Below are 14738 nucleotides of genomic sequence, written 5' to 3'. Positions count from 1 at the left end.
GCTTGAGTGCGATGAATCGATAGACAGCCACCTCGCCTGTATAAATTTATCGCGAGAGGACATCACAGAATGGCAAATTATCCTGGCCAGAGCTGGCTTTTTCGATTTAGAGGAGTCGGTTGTCGCAAAAATGACCGTGTGCGCCGAGCATAGGCACACATATGGAAGTTGTGGCGCCCAAAAACAGCTTGCCTATATCGAGCGCACCAAGGACGTCCACGAAGAAACCAGCAAGGGACAAAGAGCCGATATTCCGTAAATCTGGAAATGTCAAAGGCTATTCAGAAGATGTACGGTGTTTTCGTTCAAGTCGGATCCGTTGCATAGAGAATTACCATGCAGTTTCTTTTACATAAAACAGATTATAAAAATATTTTTCTTTTGCTTGAGTAGTTCATGCCAGTTCAATATTTTACTTGAGCTGCTCTTTCTAACATTTGTTGAGGAGGGAGAGTTAGTTGCGCCCGCTAAATTCTTCTCAAGCCTTTGTCGGTACTTCCAGGTTACGCGGTTGGTTCATATTCTATAATTGCACACTGAGACGTCATTGTTAAATAGCTTATTTTGAACGCTGTTCAGACAAATACATGTAAAATAAATTATTTAAGAATTACGAAGTTAATAAGGGAAGGTTTTTTTATAGCTGTCGAGACCCCTCCAGCCTTTTCTTAGTTTTTTTTTTTTTTGCCTTTGCAATTAGGGGTGGAGTATAAGATGATTTATGGGGGAGGGGGTGTAAATCCCAAAAGAAGGCAAAGGCCCCCAAAAAATATCTAGCGAGCACCAAAAAATATCTTGTTAGGCTGTAAGAAAATAAAATAACTATTCAAAGTGGCTATGAGCCACTAAACTCGGAAAATTTATTATGAAACAAGAATCGAAAACAACAAACTGACAAATAGAGATTTGCTAAAACAAATGATGTTAAACTTTTCACAATTCAGTTCACTTCACTTCACTTAGTTTCATTGTCATCTAGCTGCTCATCGAGAGCAGGCCGAAAGGGCAAGTGATAGAGGTCCCATCGGTTGCAAATTGTTTTCTTATTTTTCCTTTTTGTTTTTTGAAGGTTAGGCAAAATAATAATATCATTAGAAAAATTAAGTTTTGGTTTATTTCAAGAAAACTGACATTAATACAATATTTCGGCTGGTAGTTAAGCATGCATGTACCGTATTTATTCGGCTATAAGCCGAGACCCTAGACTTTTAGTTTTTGGAACCAGTTAGACTCTGACAAAAAATAAACCCACATCACTCGGCTATAAGCCGAGACCCAATTTTTCCTCCAAACTATAAAACAATCCACGTGCAGCGAATCAACATATTCGTTAAATCACAACTATGTAATTGAAAAACAACAAATCACTGATAAAGAATGAATTTATTAATAGAACCGTACACAAGCGTGACAAAACATTCACCTGAGTTCAGAATCCCATCTCAAACAATCACGCATTCTTCTGAAGATTAAGCAGTTATCGATCATCATGCCAAAAGCTACTGGTTTTCAAACAACTAAAGCTTCAAATTGAAAGTTGTTGCCGAGGTAGAGACAGTTCAGAACAACTGCGAAATCGCCAGAGAATACGGGATGATTCTTGATGATTTAGAGAATCTTCAGTTCGTCGCAATTCGCCAAGTTGCTAGCGAAAAGATCAAGCAGATCAAGCGGGTGAACTTTAAATGTCATCAAAACGAAACATGTGCTGTTACCAGTATTTGTCGGGTATCTTCAATCCAGTAAAACTCTTCTGAAGTGGTTTCTTTTAGCAGAGAAGTCGTGGTATTTTAAGTTTTCGCTTTTGAACAAAAATATTACATGCAGCCGATTTCTGTCAGATCGTGTTACAATGTTTACCAAGCGCGTGGGAAAGACCGATTCTGATTGGCCAGTTTCTGGTGTCGCGACAACAAGTCAAATAGATCGATTCCTTCTTGACCCTTCTTCTCTTGAAAAGTCACGTTAGCAGTAATTCTGCAAATTAACTAAACTTAAAGAAAGGAACGGAAGGAAAGGAACAGAAACAGTCTCAGGCAGAAATAATTATTGGAGAAGAGATTGCGAGGAAATTGTTTAAGACATGCGGGATTTCAAATGTCCTCGTCGGTTCAAAAGACGATCACGTACGCCGACAAAACAAATAATATTCCAGAGCGAGCCGATGGAGGTCGAGTTCCAGCCTAAATAGCGAAGAAAAGACGAATAAAAACTTCATCCCTAACGTTGCGTCATTAAACCAAATGGCTTTTTAGGAGCCGCCACTAAAATAAAAGGTAATGACCAAGAATAAATACAAACGCTTGTTAATTTTCGTTGTTGATGACCGCTCGGCTTATAGATGAATATTTCATTCAAATGGAACTCTTTGTAGTCAATTTTTTGGGAAATACTCGGCGATAAATCGAACTCCCAATTTTGTTGAGTTTTAACCAGTTCTCAGTAAGATTTGGTGAAAATATATAGTCTTTGTGTACTTCATATATGCGCATGCGTTCAGCACAAAATTCCGTGTGCTTGGGTCTACGCCTGGAAGAATGCATACCACAAGGAGAACATTGGATTTTCAGAAACAAATATATAGCCTTTGTGTACTTCATATAAAGTAACACAGATATAACTCGCATTTTAGCCAACCCCCAACCCGCTTCACAAGATTAATTGATTAATTCAATTTGATATTAATTAATTAATTCAATTAAAATGTTTACAGGAATCGAGGGAAGGAGGGAAGGAGTGAAATCGGCCTCCTCACCAAAACTCGGAATTTTCCGAGTTAAAAACGAGCATCTAAAATTCATGCCCCCTCCTCCATCCCCCCGCCCTATAAAAAATCTAACAGTCCTTACGCTATCAGCCTTGACTTATCAGACTATTCGGTTCCTATTGTCCCTTATCTCTACTAAGTGTACTTAGTACTTAGTATTTCTACTTAGGGCCTGTTTAAAGGCAGGTAGCATAACCCTAGTGCTAGGGTTTCCCTAGCAGGAGGGTTACCCTAGCGCTCCACATTTCTTCTTTTTTTTCATCGACGTGTTACAAGGCAGCTAGGGTTACCCTAGCACTAGGGTAACCCTAGCTGAGCGCTAGGGTTACAGCGCCTTGTAAACGCTCTGCTAGGGATAACTCACCTACCCGGGACTACTTTATTTTGGCTCCAAGAAGCTAAATTTGTTTAAAAATACCGACAAGCCATAAGGTGCGTTTGTTCGAAATATTTAAACTTGAACCCCCCTTTAAATACCTAAATAACCGATATCCCTACGCTTTCATTTACCTAAACTTGTGAGATTCCTACTCTTATATATATACCTAAAGCATGAAAAAGGTACCCCTTTCGGACGGAGCCTCCCCGTTTAGGCCATTATGGGGGTAACCCCTCCCCCCTGAGGGGGGGGGTCAGAGACGTTTCTGGTTATAAGCTTAGAGGTAGTTGTGCAAACTGAAATTTGTTTGAGGCGTGGTAGCACATCTAAAAATGAAAACTGAATGGATAAGCAAAAAAGTCGAAAGAAACAGACGAAGAACCAGGCGATTAGTTTTGAACAGATTAGTGATAATTTTTTGGCCGTGTCACGCTAGTTTCCGTTTTGACCGATTGATCTAAATTTGAGTCAAGAAAACAGACAAGTGCTTTTTTGAGTAGAGATTTTCTATGAAAAGTATTTTATTTGCAATTAGAAAGTGTTTTTTTTTTCTTTTTTTGGAAAAGAATGATATAATCTCAAGGTGTAGTAAGTTGTACCGTGTAGTGGCAACAGGGATCAGAGACGTTTCTTGTTATAAGCTTAGAGGTAGTAGTGCAAACTGAAATTTGTATAAGGTGTGGTAGCACATCTAAACATGAAAACCAAATGGATAAGCAAAAAAGTCGAACGAACCTAGATAAAGAACCACGCGATCGCGATTAGTTCTGAACAGATTAGGTATAAATTACTGGTTGTGTCACGTCAGTTTCCGTTTTGTCACGGTAAAAGTCGCCCCAGTGATCTATAAAGTTTGAGTCAAGGAAACAGACTTGAAAGTATTTTTTTCAGTAGAGTATTTCTATGAAAAGTATTTCATTTGCAATGAGGCAGTGTTTTTCTTTCCTTTTTCTCGAGCAGTGGGATGATAATTGGACGTCGATATTCACGGGTTTGTGAGTATAAGATGTGTGTAAATAAAATTAAGTTCGCACGAGCGAGCTTTTGTGTTAAAATAACTTACTGATACACAGAGTAATACTAACATTTATTGATGTCTGTGTATGTAACAAAGAAGTTAAAAACGAAATTCATTAGGAAGAAAGGCAATTAGGGCCACAAAGTACCGTCCTCAGCTACGGTAGCAGAATAAATTATTTTTTTTAACTTCGTACATTGATGTCAGTAATTAAATTAAAATGTCACGAATCCTAGATTCCAATGTGTGGTGTTAAAATTGAACTTATTACATACTGAGAAAACGTTCAGATTCCAAAAGTAACAAAACTGTTAACTCAACAATAGAAAGCAGCAAAACCTAAGAGTACACAATCCAACTAGTAAGTTTACCTGATCAAGTTTAGCAGACAGCGAAACTGCATAATTAATTCGTAACAAATTCAAAGTTCCAGGACGAATAATTCGCCGTTTTTAACCGCTTAAAACGTTTGCAAGTGATCGTTCTGTGAAATGACCTGTATTTTTTACTTGCAATGCTGTAAGTCAACGATTAAACCGTTTTTGTTAAAAACAACCGTTGCTCGGTTTACAACCTCATTTGCATAATGTGTGTGAAAAATTCGCTTAAAACACGAAAAGTTGGAAGTCGCTGCAACAAAAGAAGGTAAGAAGTGCAAGGTATTTTTAGATTTCTGTGCTCCCTGGCATCTATTTAGTAGAATTCAGGTGGAATTTAGAATGGTCTGGTCTGGACTTGGAAATTAAAGGCCAGCAAAGTCAGGGTACATTGGCATGTTTATAAAAAGCGATCTGACGGATGTTGAGACATAATTTTTTTCAAACCTGAAAATTAAAATAATATTAAAACAAACATGTTTTCACAACCCTTTAAGGACCACCTTTCATGGGATTATAATAGTTTTCTGTTGCGGTCAGCAGTTTTTGTGTGCCGAGCTCGTCAACTTGTGCAGTTTTTCGTTGTAGCGACCATCAAAATTTAGCCTTTTGGTCGCCTTGGCTGTTATAGGCGCTGAAAAATACATTTTAACGTATTTCAAAAAACTAATGCCGTTACATTTACTTATAAACCAAGATAGTTCACTGGGAAAAGTTTGAAGGAAAACTTTCTTCCGACCCGAAATGCGATGGTCCGCTTTAAAGGACATCGCCACTTAATAATGCTCGCGTACTGTTGTAATCATTAAAAAAGACTGACAAGTCTGGCTTTCGCGAGAAAATCAAGCATTGGTACTAACTGGCTACCTGGCTCCACTAGCCCTCTTAGTTTATTTTATTACTTTTTGTATTAATATTTCTTTGTAACGTAAGGGTACATTTGAGATTGTTGTTGTTATTAAGGCTTCCGATAGCCTCTTGAGAGGTCTGTCTTGTTTCTTGAAACGAAAGCCGCGTCGCGGGAGACCAGAATCTCGTCTCTCATGACGACAATCACTTTCTCGAGATGTGAGACATCTCTCAGCTTGACGCAAAACTCATCTCTCGAGATGTGTCAACCTACTTTTGACTAGCTTGTTCAAGGCTTTCTGGGATCGGCAAAGGGAAAAAGATATGAAATCAAATGATTTGATGAAGAAATGTTTTACCTGAGCTGCTGTCTCATTACTTTCCATCAGTTTACTTTGTTCTCTCAAGCGATTGACATCATCGGCAAATCCTTTTATCTCATCTATAACATTTGTATGTCTCTGCAGCAAGGACTGAACAAATTACAGACAAAGACATTAGTCCAAATTAGAACTTTAATATTGCCTTTCAAAAGTATATTTTTCGCTTTAAAAGGCCTTTACACCAAACGTTGAACGGCGCATTAAATCACTCGGATGGGATTTCCTCTACAATACTGACAAAAAATTTTGTGCCTCTTCACATTTTTTCCTAACCAGCCTAGCCACGATATATCACATTGCTTTGGGGAGAGGGGAGAAATCCGAAAATGAAATAATGAACTATTGTGTCACAAAGACATTTGCCAAGATTGTAGTACATGAACATGAAACAAACCTGAACGCAAAATTATTTATATTAATATGTTACGGTTTCTCTTGCAAACGACCTTTCAGTAAATGCAACTGTCACATCGCGAGGATCACCTCGCACATTTTACTATTCAGGGCCTTATTGAAAATGTTATCTTGAGATTTTATTACTCACCATTGCACTCTGTTCATCTCTGCCGTAATCCTCGCTACTCACGACGTACATTTTCTCTTTCATCCAAGACTCGGCATCATTTGAATCTGAATAGTACTGAAAAAAAAAACAGTTTTCAACTCCATGTTAGCACTCCAATAAGGCATGGTCAGTCGGGTAATCAGTCGCTCGATGGACGCAAGGTCATTCCATCGTCTGTCCATCAGTCAGTCAGTCAGTCAGTCAGTCAGTCAGTCAGTCAGTCAGTGAGTCCTCAGTCAGTCAGTCAGTCAGTCGCTCAGTCAGTCAGTCAGTCAGTGAATCAGTCAGTCAGTCAGTCAGTCAGTCGTTCAGTCAGTCAGTCACTGCAGTCAGTCAGTCAGTCAGTCAGTCTGTCAATGACTTGCATACCTGCAGTGACTGTGCTGCATCCTTCAGTCTCTCAGATCTTGTGATTAAAAGTTCTCTTAATTTCATCCAGTTATTTTGCAGTTGTTTAATCTTTGCTCTGATCTCTTTGGAAGCGTAGTGTCCTCGATCAATCAGCGACTGTCCTTTGGCACACACTGTCTCACAATGTGCAAACCGGCCACTTAGCTCAGCTTCTAGGGCCTAATGAATAAAAAATTAAATAATGAACTGATCAAAAATTAACTTCTGGCTGATAAACAACAAAAAATTAACGCAACATGTAAACCTAATCAACAAGGTTCCTGAAAATTAGTGTTTAACCCTTTAAGTCTTAATATCCACATACAAATTCTCCTGACTGTTCTTCATACATTTTCTTATAGTATTAATTGGGAGAATTTGATAAAAGAACAAAGCAATTTCCCTTTGGTGGTCATTTTATTAATTTGCGTAACCTTTTCTTTTGATTAAGTATCAATATTGTGGGGAGAAATTTGACTTTGGTTTCTCTTGGGTATCAAAGGTTCACACGTCTCCGAGATCACTAACCTTATGTTTTTGTTGCAGTCTTGTCAAGCTAATCAGATCGTTTCCAACGTCTTTTGATGATAAAACTTTTTCAGTTTCTTTGACAAACATTTCTTCTTCCTCCATATCGCCAAAGAATTTATAAAGTCTAAGGGAATCTTCCAGCCTTGCTCGACGTTCCTTCCCCAGCTGAACTAATGCCTGTATAGTAAAAACTGGTGAGTCACAGGTATCCCACAGAGCAGCTCATTGGCTAGCCTGTGGCTGAGAAAGTAAAACTGCATGACAGTTCAGTGACGTTATATAAATCTTTGTTTTACAAATGAACAGACATAAAAAAATCAGGTTTTAACATAGTTCTCTAAAAGCTAAAGCAGCCAGAAAAATAATCATCTACATGCATTTGTCTTCTTGAAGACCAAAACCATGTTCTTTTCAGTGGTAATTTCTGTACTATTTTGACTCTGATAATATTAATGTGATCAAGATGTAATTCAGAATGGTGTAACACAAAATTTAAGAGAAACATGAAATAAAAACTTTATTAATAACTATGATAAATCTCTTTCCAGGATCAACCAAAATGCACAGATCACAAATAACACGTAACAGCTTCCAGTAAATATTTTCCCCTATACATGCCCTTACAACTCTCCAGAAAACTTTGGTCTAATTTTACTAATAACTTTTTTTCTCGTTTGTTACCTCAAATGCTTGTGTTAGTAATGACTGTCTTTCTTTGATGACTCGGGTCTCTGGGTGCTTTGCTTTGATGAATTTCTGGGCCACATTGTTGATTCGCTGTACACTCTCTCCTTGTGACTGAATCTGTGATTCAACTAAACTGTGCTTGTGTAGGAGATTTTCCACGTCTAACAAATGCTTGCCATAATCTTCTGATCTCACAGCAGCCTATAAAAATAAATTTAATTGTAACACTGGTTGAGTACCATCGCTTGGTAATCATTTGAACACCTTGTTTTTTTTTTTTGTTTTTGTTTTTTTTAATTGAACACATTGTTTTATTTTGCCAAGTCTACAACTTACAAGTACCAAAATCAAGACATCTTACATTTTGCCAAATTGAATCGATTGATCAATCAATTAACCAGTCAGCCAGTCAGTCAGTCAGCCAGTCAGTCAGTCAGTCAGTCAGTCAGTCAGCCAGCCAGCCAGCCAGTCAGTACGTCCGTCAGTCAGCCAGTCCGTCTGTTAGTCAGTCAGTCAGTCCGTTCGTCCGTTAGTCAGTCAGTCAGTCAGCCAGTCTGTCCGTCAGTCAGTCAGTCAATAAATTAATGACTTTATATAAGCATCAGCGAATTTTGCACCATTGTGCTGATTGTGCAAACTGTAAGCAAACAAACAAGTATGGCAAATTTAACATAAACTTGTTAAGTATTCCAGCTGACGGGAAGCGAACCATTTTGTTGCTAGCTGTTTGCAGCTGAGGAGTCAAACTCGGGAGTACCATAAACAAATCAAGTTGGTTGCAGGATAGTGGATTTGAACCAGGGACCTCCAGATTTTAATTCCAGCGATTTTACACTGTAACCAATCAGCCATGCTACCTGTCAGCTGTGAAAGAGTGTTCAACGTAACTAACATAAACACTTAGTACCTCAATGTCCTGCATGTCACCATGTGCACCGTCCATTTCCCTGAACAAGCCTACAAGATCCCTAAAACCCACAAGTGTTGTGCGTCGAGCCTCTAACATACCAATCAGCTTATCCCACTTGGTCATAATAACTTCCTCTCTGAAATAAAAAATCAGCTTGGTTCAGACAGTTTAGAATGATAAAAAGTCTAATAAAAATGTTAAAAGTTCAACTGAGGCCTTGCACTACTGTGTTAAAAAAATTTAAAATCCAAGCTTTCGCCGATCTGACGATGCCGTAGATCAGCAAAAGCTTGGATTTTAAAATTTGTGACCTCACACGGGAAAACGCCCACTAACGATTTTCCGTTTAACTGCTAGGAGCATTTATTATCCATTTATCGTTCGTTTAAACGATCCATGAAAACCGTTTAAAAGGTAAGGCCATCTGTTTATCTGGTGTCCTAAACTGTTTAAACGGTAGGTAAACACTATCTTTGACATGCCATGTAAACGACAAGGCCATCCATCCATTTCGTATCCTAAACTATTTGAACGGTAAAGTAGTGTAAGGCCTCAGTTGAACTTTTAACATTTTTATTGAACATGCTACTGAAGGACAACATCCAAAAATTATTGATAAAAAGTCTGTACTCAGCTTTTGTGAGAAATGCTTCCTTAATTTGTATTGAGCAAATTACCTTGCACTTATTACATCAGCTCTGTGGTAATCTTCGTCAATAAGTTCTTGGGCCAAGTCAAATACCATCTGGAAACGTTCCTCCTGAAATTACATTGAAAACCATTTTAAAAAAATTGTTGCAAATAAGTCAGGCAATAAGCACTTATTATCCCTACTCAGAGAGGAATAACTACAGTATAACCTTTGCTAAAGCCTGCCGCACACTAGAGCAACTAGCTGAGCTAACCGCCTCGTGTGCCCGTTTGCTCAGCAGATTTCTCTCGTGTGCGGACATTTTTCGTGAGAATTTTGCCTCGCGAGGCCTTGAGGAAAATATCTATCGTGTTTGATATTTTTTGCCTCGAGAGGCAAAATCCTCAACGTGTGCGGGCGACGTGAGCAACTTGCTCAGCCAGAAATATCAACTGACCAATAAACACACGCAGAATTCTCACGTGATTCAACATGGCGGCTTCCAAATCAAACTTGCTAAGCACTTTCCTCACTGTCTGCGGTGAAATATGCAGTGAGTAAGTGGCTGAGCAAACAGGCACGTGAGGCGAATAGCTCAGCTAGTTGCTCTAGTGTGCGGCAGGCTTTATGGACACCTCTTGTAGGCAGTCACCTCACGCACAATGTGTGCCCTTCACACATCGTGCCATGCACACATCGTGCTGTCTGCACACTTGCAGACCTACCGGTAGATGCCAGAAAAATAATTTGACACTAACTCTGGCCTTGACATCAGTACTGATGGCTTCATGACGCTTGAAGGCTGCTTCCACAGTGGCTGCATCTTGACCCAATGCTTCTCCTTCAAGGACATGCATCATATCATCCAGCCAGGACTCACGAAGAGAAGCCTGCAAAATGAAAGACAGTGGAACTGAAGATTCAAAGCAACCACAAAGAAGGACTATCCCTTAAATTAGCAGCTGACAATTGGGGGCTCCACTGATGAAATAAGTGAAGGGCATAATGTAGCAATACTCTTAGCCATTTTCATATAACAGAAACCACAGCTAAGCACTTGCAGTTGTGGGCCACTTATTGATCAAGGTAAAGTCTGCATTTAAAGGGGCTAGGCCATGGTATTTTAGGTAATTCTATTTATTTTCATTAATTAAGAAACTTCAAATTGGCAGAGCAGAAGTCTTTTATTGGCAAAATCACAGCCACATAACAAACAAGGATGATTTTCTAGCATTGTAAATGACACTTTCATACAAATTGAGATAAACTTGAAGAAAGTTGGGCCGACGTTTTTCAAGTTTACCCGAACGCAATCTGTTTTAATCTTCTCGAATTTTGCCCATCCATGCCGCTTTTTGGCCTTTCCGTGTTTCTTTTGAGTTCTTCTACAGTTTTAAGCCGTTATTGTGATATTTCAATATGACCAGTTGGTCAGTGCCGAAATTGCCTAAAATTGCGTGACATAGCCCCTTTAAGCCTGGTGGGCCATCAGGTGGGTGCTTGTTTCTGGTTCCCAGTGCATGAAGCAGGTAGATGTATTTCTACTCCGACCTCCTACGCTAGTCCATTGCATGGTTGCCCCAGGTATTTACACTGTAATTCATTAGGTACCCATTTGTACCCCTAGGTGGAGAAAAATAATAGGACTTTGGATAGGGCTTGAACATGGATCGAGCTTGTTCCAGCACGAACTCTAACTCTACTAGGAGTTCAGCACTGTGGCCTTAAGGCCACGGTGCCTCCTATGGGCCACTTGGAGGCATATAACAAATCAGGAGACTTAACCTTTATATAATTTTCCAAAAACAAAGATGCATGCATCTACTCTTTTACAGGAATTTTAGAGACACTCAAAATAATTTAAAATCAACATGAGACAAGCCCTAAGTTTACATTTTACCTTTCTTTCAAACTTGTCGGCCAGCTTTTCCAACATCTCTTGTCTAAAAGCAACAAAGTACCGTTAGGCTACTGCATTACCCACATGCATACACATAGCTACCTAAAGGGTCAACTCTAAATTTCATTGCCTTCGACCTCTGTTGATTAAGGCAGGGTTATTTGTACCGTTGAATTTGCCTTAAAAAACTACATGTAAGGCAAAACTGTTCAGTAATTACCTGATCAGCTCTTGGCGTAGTGCCATTTCTCTATCATGCTCAGCACTCTCCATGACTTGCCACGCCTTGTTTATGTCCATTACAAGTCGTCCCTCAGGTGGCACGTAAGGTCGCTGATTGTTCCCTTTTCTTTTAGTTTGTAAACTAAAGAGGTGAGCTTCAATGTTCACTCGTTCTGAGTATCTGGCAAACAGAAATGTAAAAATTAACAACAATAAGCACGAACCTCCCTATAGAGTGATCTTTGTTTGAAACACTGACATTCTTTAATTGCCTCATTGGCACATTTTTTTGGAAAATCAGATTTCGCTGAGGTTAAATGCAATTTAACCAAGTTAACCAACAAGGAGTGTGTAGTCAGCTGTCTTAGTTGTCAGCAGTTGCTAGCTCTTGTCAGGCTCAGTACTCTGTGTTCCCAGACATTACAGCATGGTATTGTGACTTCCTACTATGATTTCAGGGATGTTTAGCGAATTCTTCCTCTCCTTCCCTCCGCTGCTTCTTTAGTATTATTTGTTTATTTTTCCACTGACTGTGTGACTGTTTTGTTTGGGATTGCCAGCCTTGGCAGCTTTATTCTATCTGACCACAGTAGAGGCCCACTGGATGTCCCAGCAATCCCTTTAAAAACAGTTTGGTAAAAATCAACTTACTTTGGTGGCTTTTCAACTGTTCTAAAATGCTTGAATGTTGCCATCTCCCTCTGAACTGCCATCATGGACTTCTGAAATGGCCGACCAAGTTCTACAATTTTTGAGTTGAGCCAGTTCAACAAATCAGATACCATCTGCTCATAATCCTTCTCCATCTGTTCTACCTCCATTATGATTCCAAGTATCTGTTAAAAACACAAACAAAGATACTATATTACCATGAAAAATAATAATAATATTCATTTGCAATTTTTTTTTTGTGCCAGTAAACATGATAATTATTATAAATAATAATATAAGTACATGACAATAATAATGTTATTGTCAAATTTCATTTCATTGTCCTAGTGTGACAGCACCTTTACTAATCCTCTTATAAATGACTTGTGTATCTCACCTTAGCGATACGCCTCCCTCCAGTTTCTTCACTCTTCATCTTGGCAAAATATTGATAGTACATTGACACATAAGTCATGATGGACTTCTCATCAGGCCGTGGACAATCCACATCTAAATGGAAATTATTGACCAACAAAGAATAAGACATGAAAAGTAGTACATGAGTTAAGCCATAAAGTACCAGTAACTTAAATTCACAAACTGCTGCTGATGCTTCGCACTCTTGTCAGACTACTCAGGAAACAGAAGTTCACTTCAACAAGTTCAAAAGGTCACATCTCTTTGTTATGATTGGTCAGAATTTGATCTGTTTTGTTTGCTTCTTTTTCAAGTTAGCTTATAATCATCATAACATTGTGTCTGACTGACCGCAACGAGAAATGCAATTATCTGTTTGGTTTTCAACTTCAGAGATTGCATATTATTGAAAGGTGCGACAAGAAACAATGCAAGACAATAATGTAACCATAAATGAAACAATAAAGTACCAGAAATGCTTAAAAATCGCAAAGTTTGATTTGAACAAATGCGTTTAAAGTTTAAAAATTAAATGTAAAGAACATTATACCCTCTGCATCCAATAGTTTGGCAATACCCAAGCTCTCTTCAGCAACATTAAAAGCATTGTTCAGGTTTGCTTCATGTTGATTGGGTCGCAAGGAGCCATAGTTGATGATATCAGGTCTGCACATAAAAACAATGATAAACAGTGTTAATTGATCAGTTTATAACAACATATAGCTCTAACAATGTCATTACACTTTTGACAAAACAAAACTAAGAAGAGTTTACAAGAGGTAACTAGTCTTGAAAGGGACTTGTCCCCTTATGTGCGCTGACCTTAATTTTGAGGGACAAGTCCCAGGGACTTGAACCTTCAACTCAAACCAGTTTGAACCAAATTATGGTCCCTGTGACTAGATTTTTTTTTGACAGAAATGAGTACAGCTGTAGTTGGTACGAAGGTACTTGTTCCCAGGCCTTGTTATAGGGATTCCCCCCCCCCTTTGTGTATGCCAATGTTTGTTATAAAAAAAATTATTATTCTAATCATTTCCAGAGATTACCTGTGCTTATGGATGAGAGCATTAAATGCTAAGCCATTTCTCCAACTTGTTGTAAAGTTTTGTACATCAACTCCAGGGTACCTTTATTAAAGATTGTGATAAAGAGGAACATTAATCTACAGCATGTTCATCACCCCCTTTACCCAACCCTACTACTCCCTACTGTTCATTGTATTGCAGTTGTCTGCTGGTTGTCCTGTGTGACTGGGCCGGGGATTATGGATAAGTTGCACAGATTGTGTTGTTCCAGAAAATATCAATACCCCTCCCACTGAAGTTTTTTTTGGTTTAAAGCCCACACCCCTCTGGAAATTCCAGTTAATTCCTATATATTCCGTAAAAAACTTTTGTTCCCCCACCCCCTCAGAATTTCCAATGTCCTTCCATAGGGTGGGTATGGAGATTTTCTGGAATTGATCATTGCTAGCCATGAAATTAGTACTGGATTTCTCTAAGGCTTCTATTCTGTGAATTCCTTTAATATTAAACATAGTATGAACTTAACAGGCACTTTTGACAGTTAGGTCTACATGTGCTCTCTAGCTGTGCCGATAGGTCAGTACACATCCTTACCCTCTTGTCATTCTTTGGCACCAAAGAAGTAAGGCCTCCTTTGCAGACTTCTTCTCCTTGGACATTTCATCCTGAAATAATTACAGTAAATAACATTAAGCATGTAGAATGGGCAAAGTCTGGACATGAACACCAAAATCAGTTTACAAATTACCCATTTACCCCTGTCCAGATACATGTTATACTGTAAGATTCCAAAAAAAGCCCTGGACTATTTTTGGGAAGAGCCTATTTATGGGAGGGACGGTGGCCTAATGGTTAGTGCGCTGAACTGGACTCCGGATTGAGTGGTCCGGGTTCGAGCCCTGGCATGGGCACTGTGTTGTGTACTTGGGCAAGAAACTTCTTTACTTTCATAGTGCCTCTTTCCACCCAGGTGTATTAATGGGTACCAGCAGAGTTAATGCTGGGGGTTAACCCTGCAATGGAGTAGCATCCC

At 38.9% G+C, this 14738-nt stretch overlaps 1 protein-coding gene across 1 annotated transcript in view; it reads right to left on the bottom strand.

Moving 5' to 3' along the window:
- LOC144630557 (spectrin beta chain, non-erythrocytic 2-like) overlaps positions 1-14738 on the bottom strand; it is a 92379-nt gene that overhangs the window by 73123 nt on the left and 4518 nt on the right. The window contains exons 5-19 of the mRNA XM_078488918.1: positions 14300-14370; positions 13727-13807; positions 13228-13343; positions 12658-12770; positions 12261-12445; positions 11608-11790; positions 11388-11430; positions 10246-10377; positions 9534-9616; positions 8854-8992; positions 7941-8147; positions 7257-7436; positions 6708-6908; positions 6318-6413; positions 5750-5863 (exon numbers count right to left, since the gene is read on the bottom strand). Coding sequence (XP_078345044.1) covers positions 5750-5863; positions 6318-6413; positions 6708-6908; positions 7257-7436; positions 7941-8147; positions 8854-8992; positions 9534-9616; positions 10246-10377; positions 11388-11430; positions 11608-11790; positions 12261-12445; positions 12658-12770; positions 13228-13343; positions 13727-13807; positions 14300-14370 — 1944 coding nt within the window. The remainder of the gene's footprint in view (positions 1-5749; positions 5864-6317; positions 6414-6707; positions 6909-7256; positions 7437-7940; positions 8148-8853; positions 8993-9533; positions 9617-10245; positions 10378-11387; positions 11431-11607; positions 11791-12260; positions 12446-12657; positions 12771-13227; positions 13344-13726; positions 13808-14299; positions 14371-14738) is intronic.

This window comes from Oculina patagonica, chromosome 11, assembly GCF_052425735.1.
Source record: "Oculina patagonica isolate OP01 chromosome 11, crgOcupat, whole genome shotgun sequence".
NCBI classification, from domain to species: Eukaryota; Metazoa; Cnidaria; class Anthozoa; order Scleractinia; family Oculinidae; genus Oculina; species Oculina patagonica.
The sequence above is the reverse complement of the archived record's forward strand: the minus strand, read 5'-3'. Positions and strand labels throughout refer to the sequence as shown.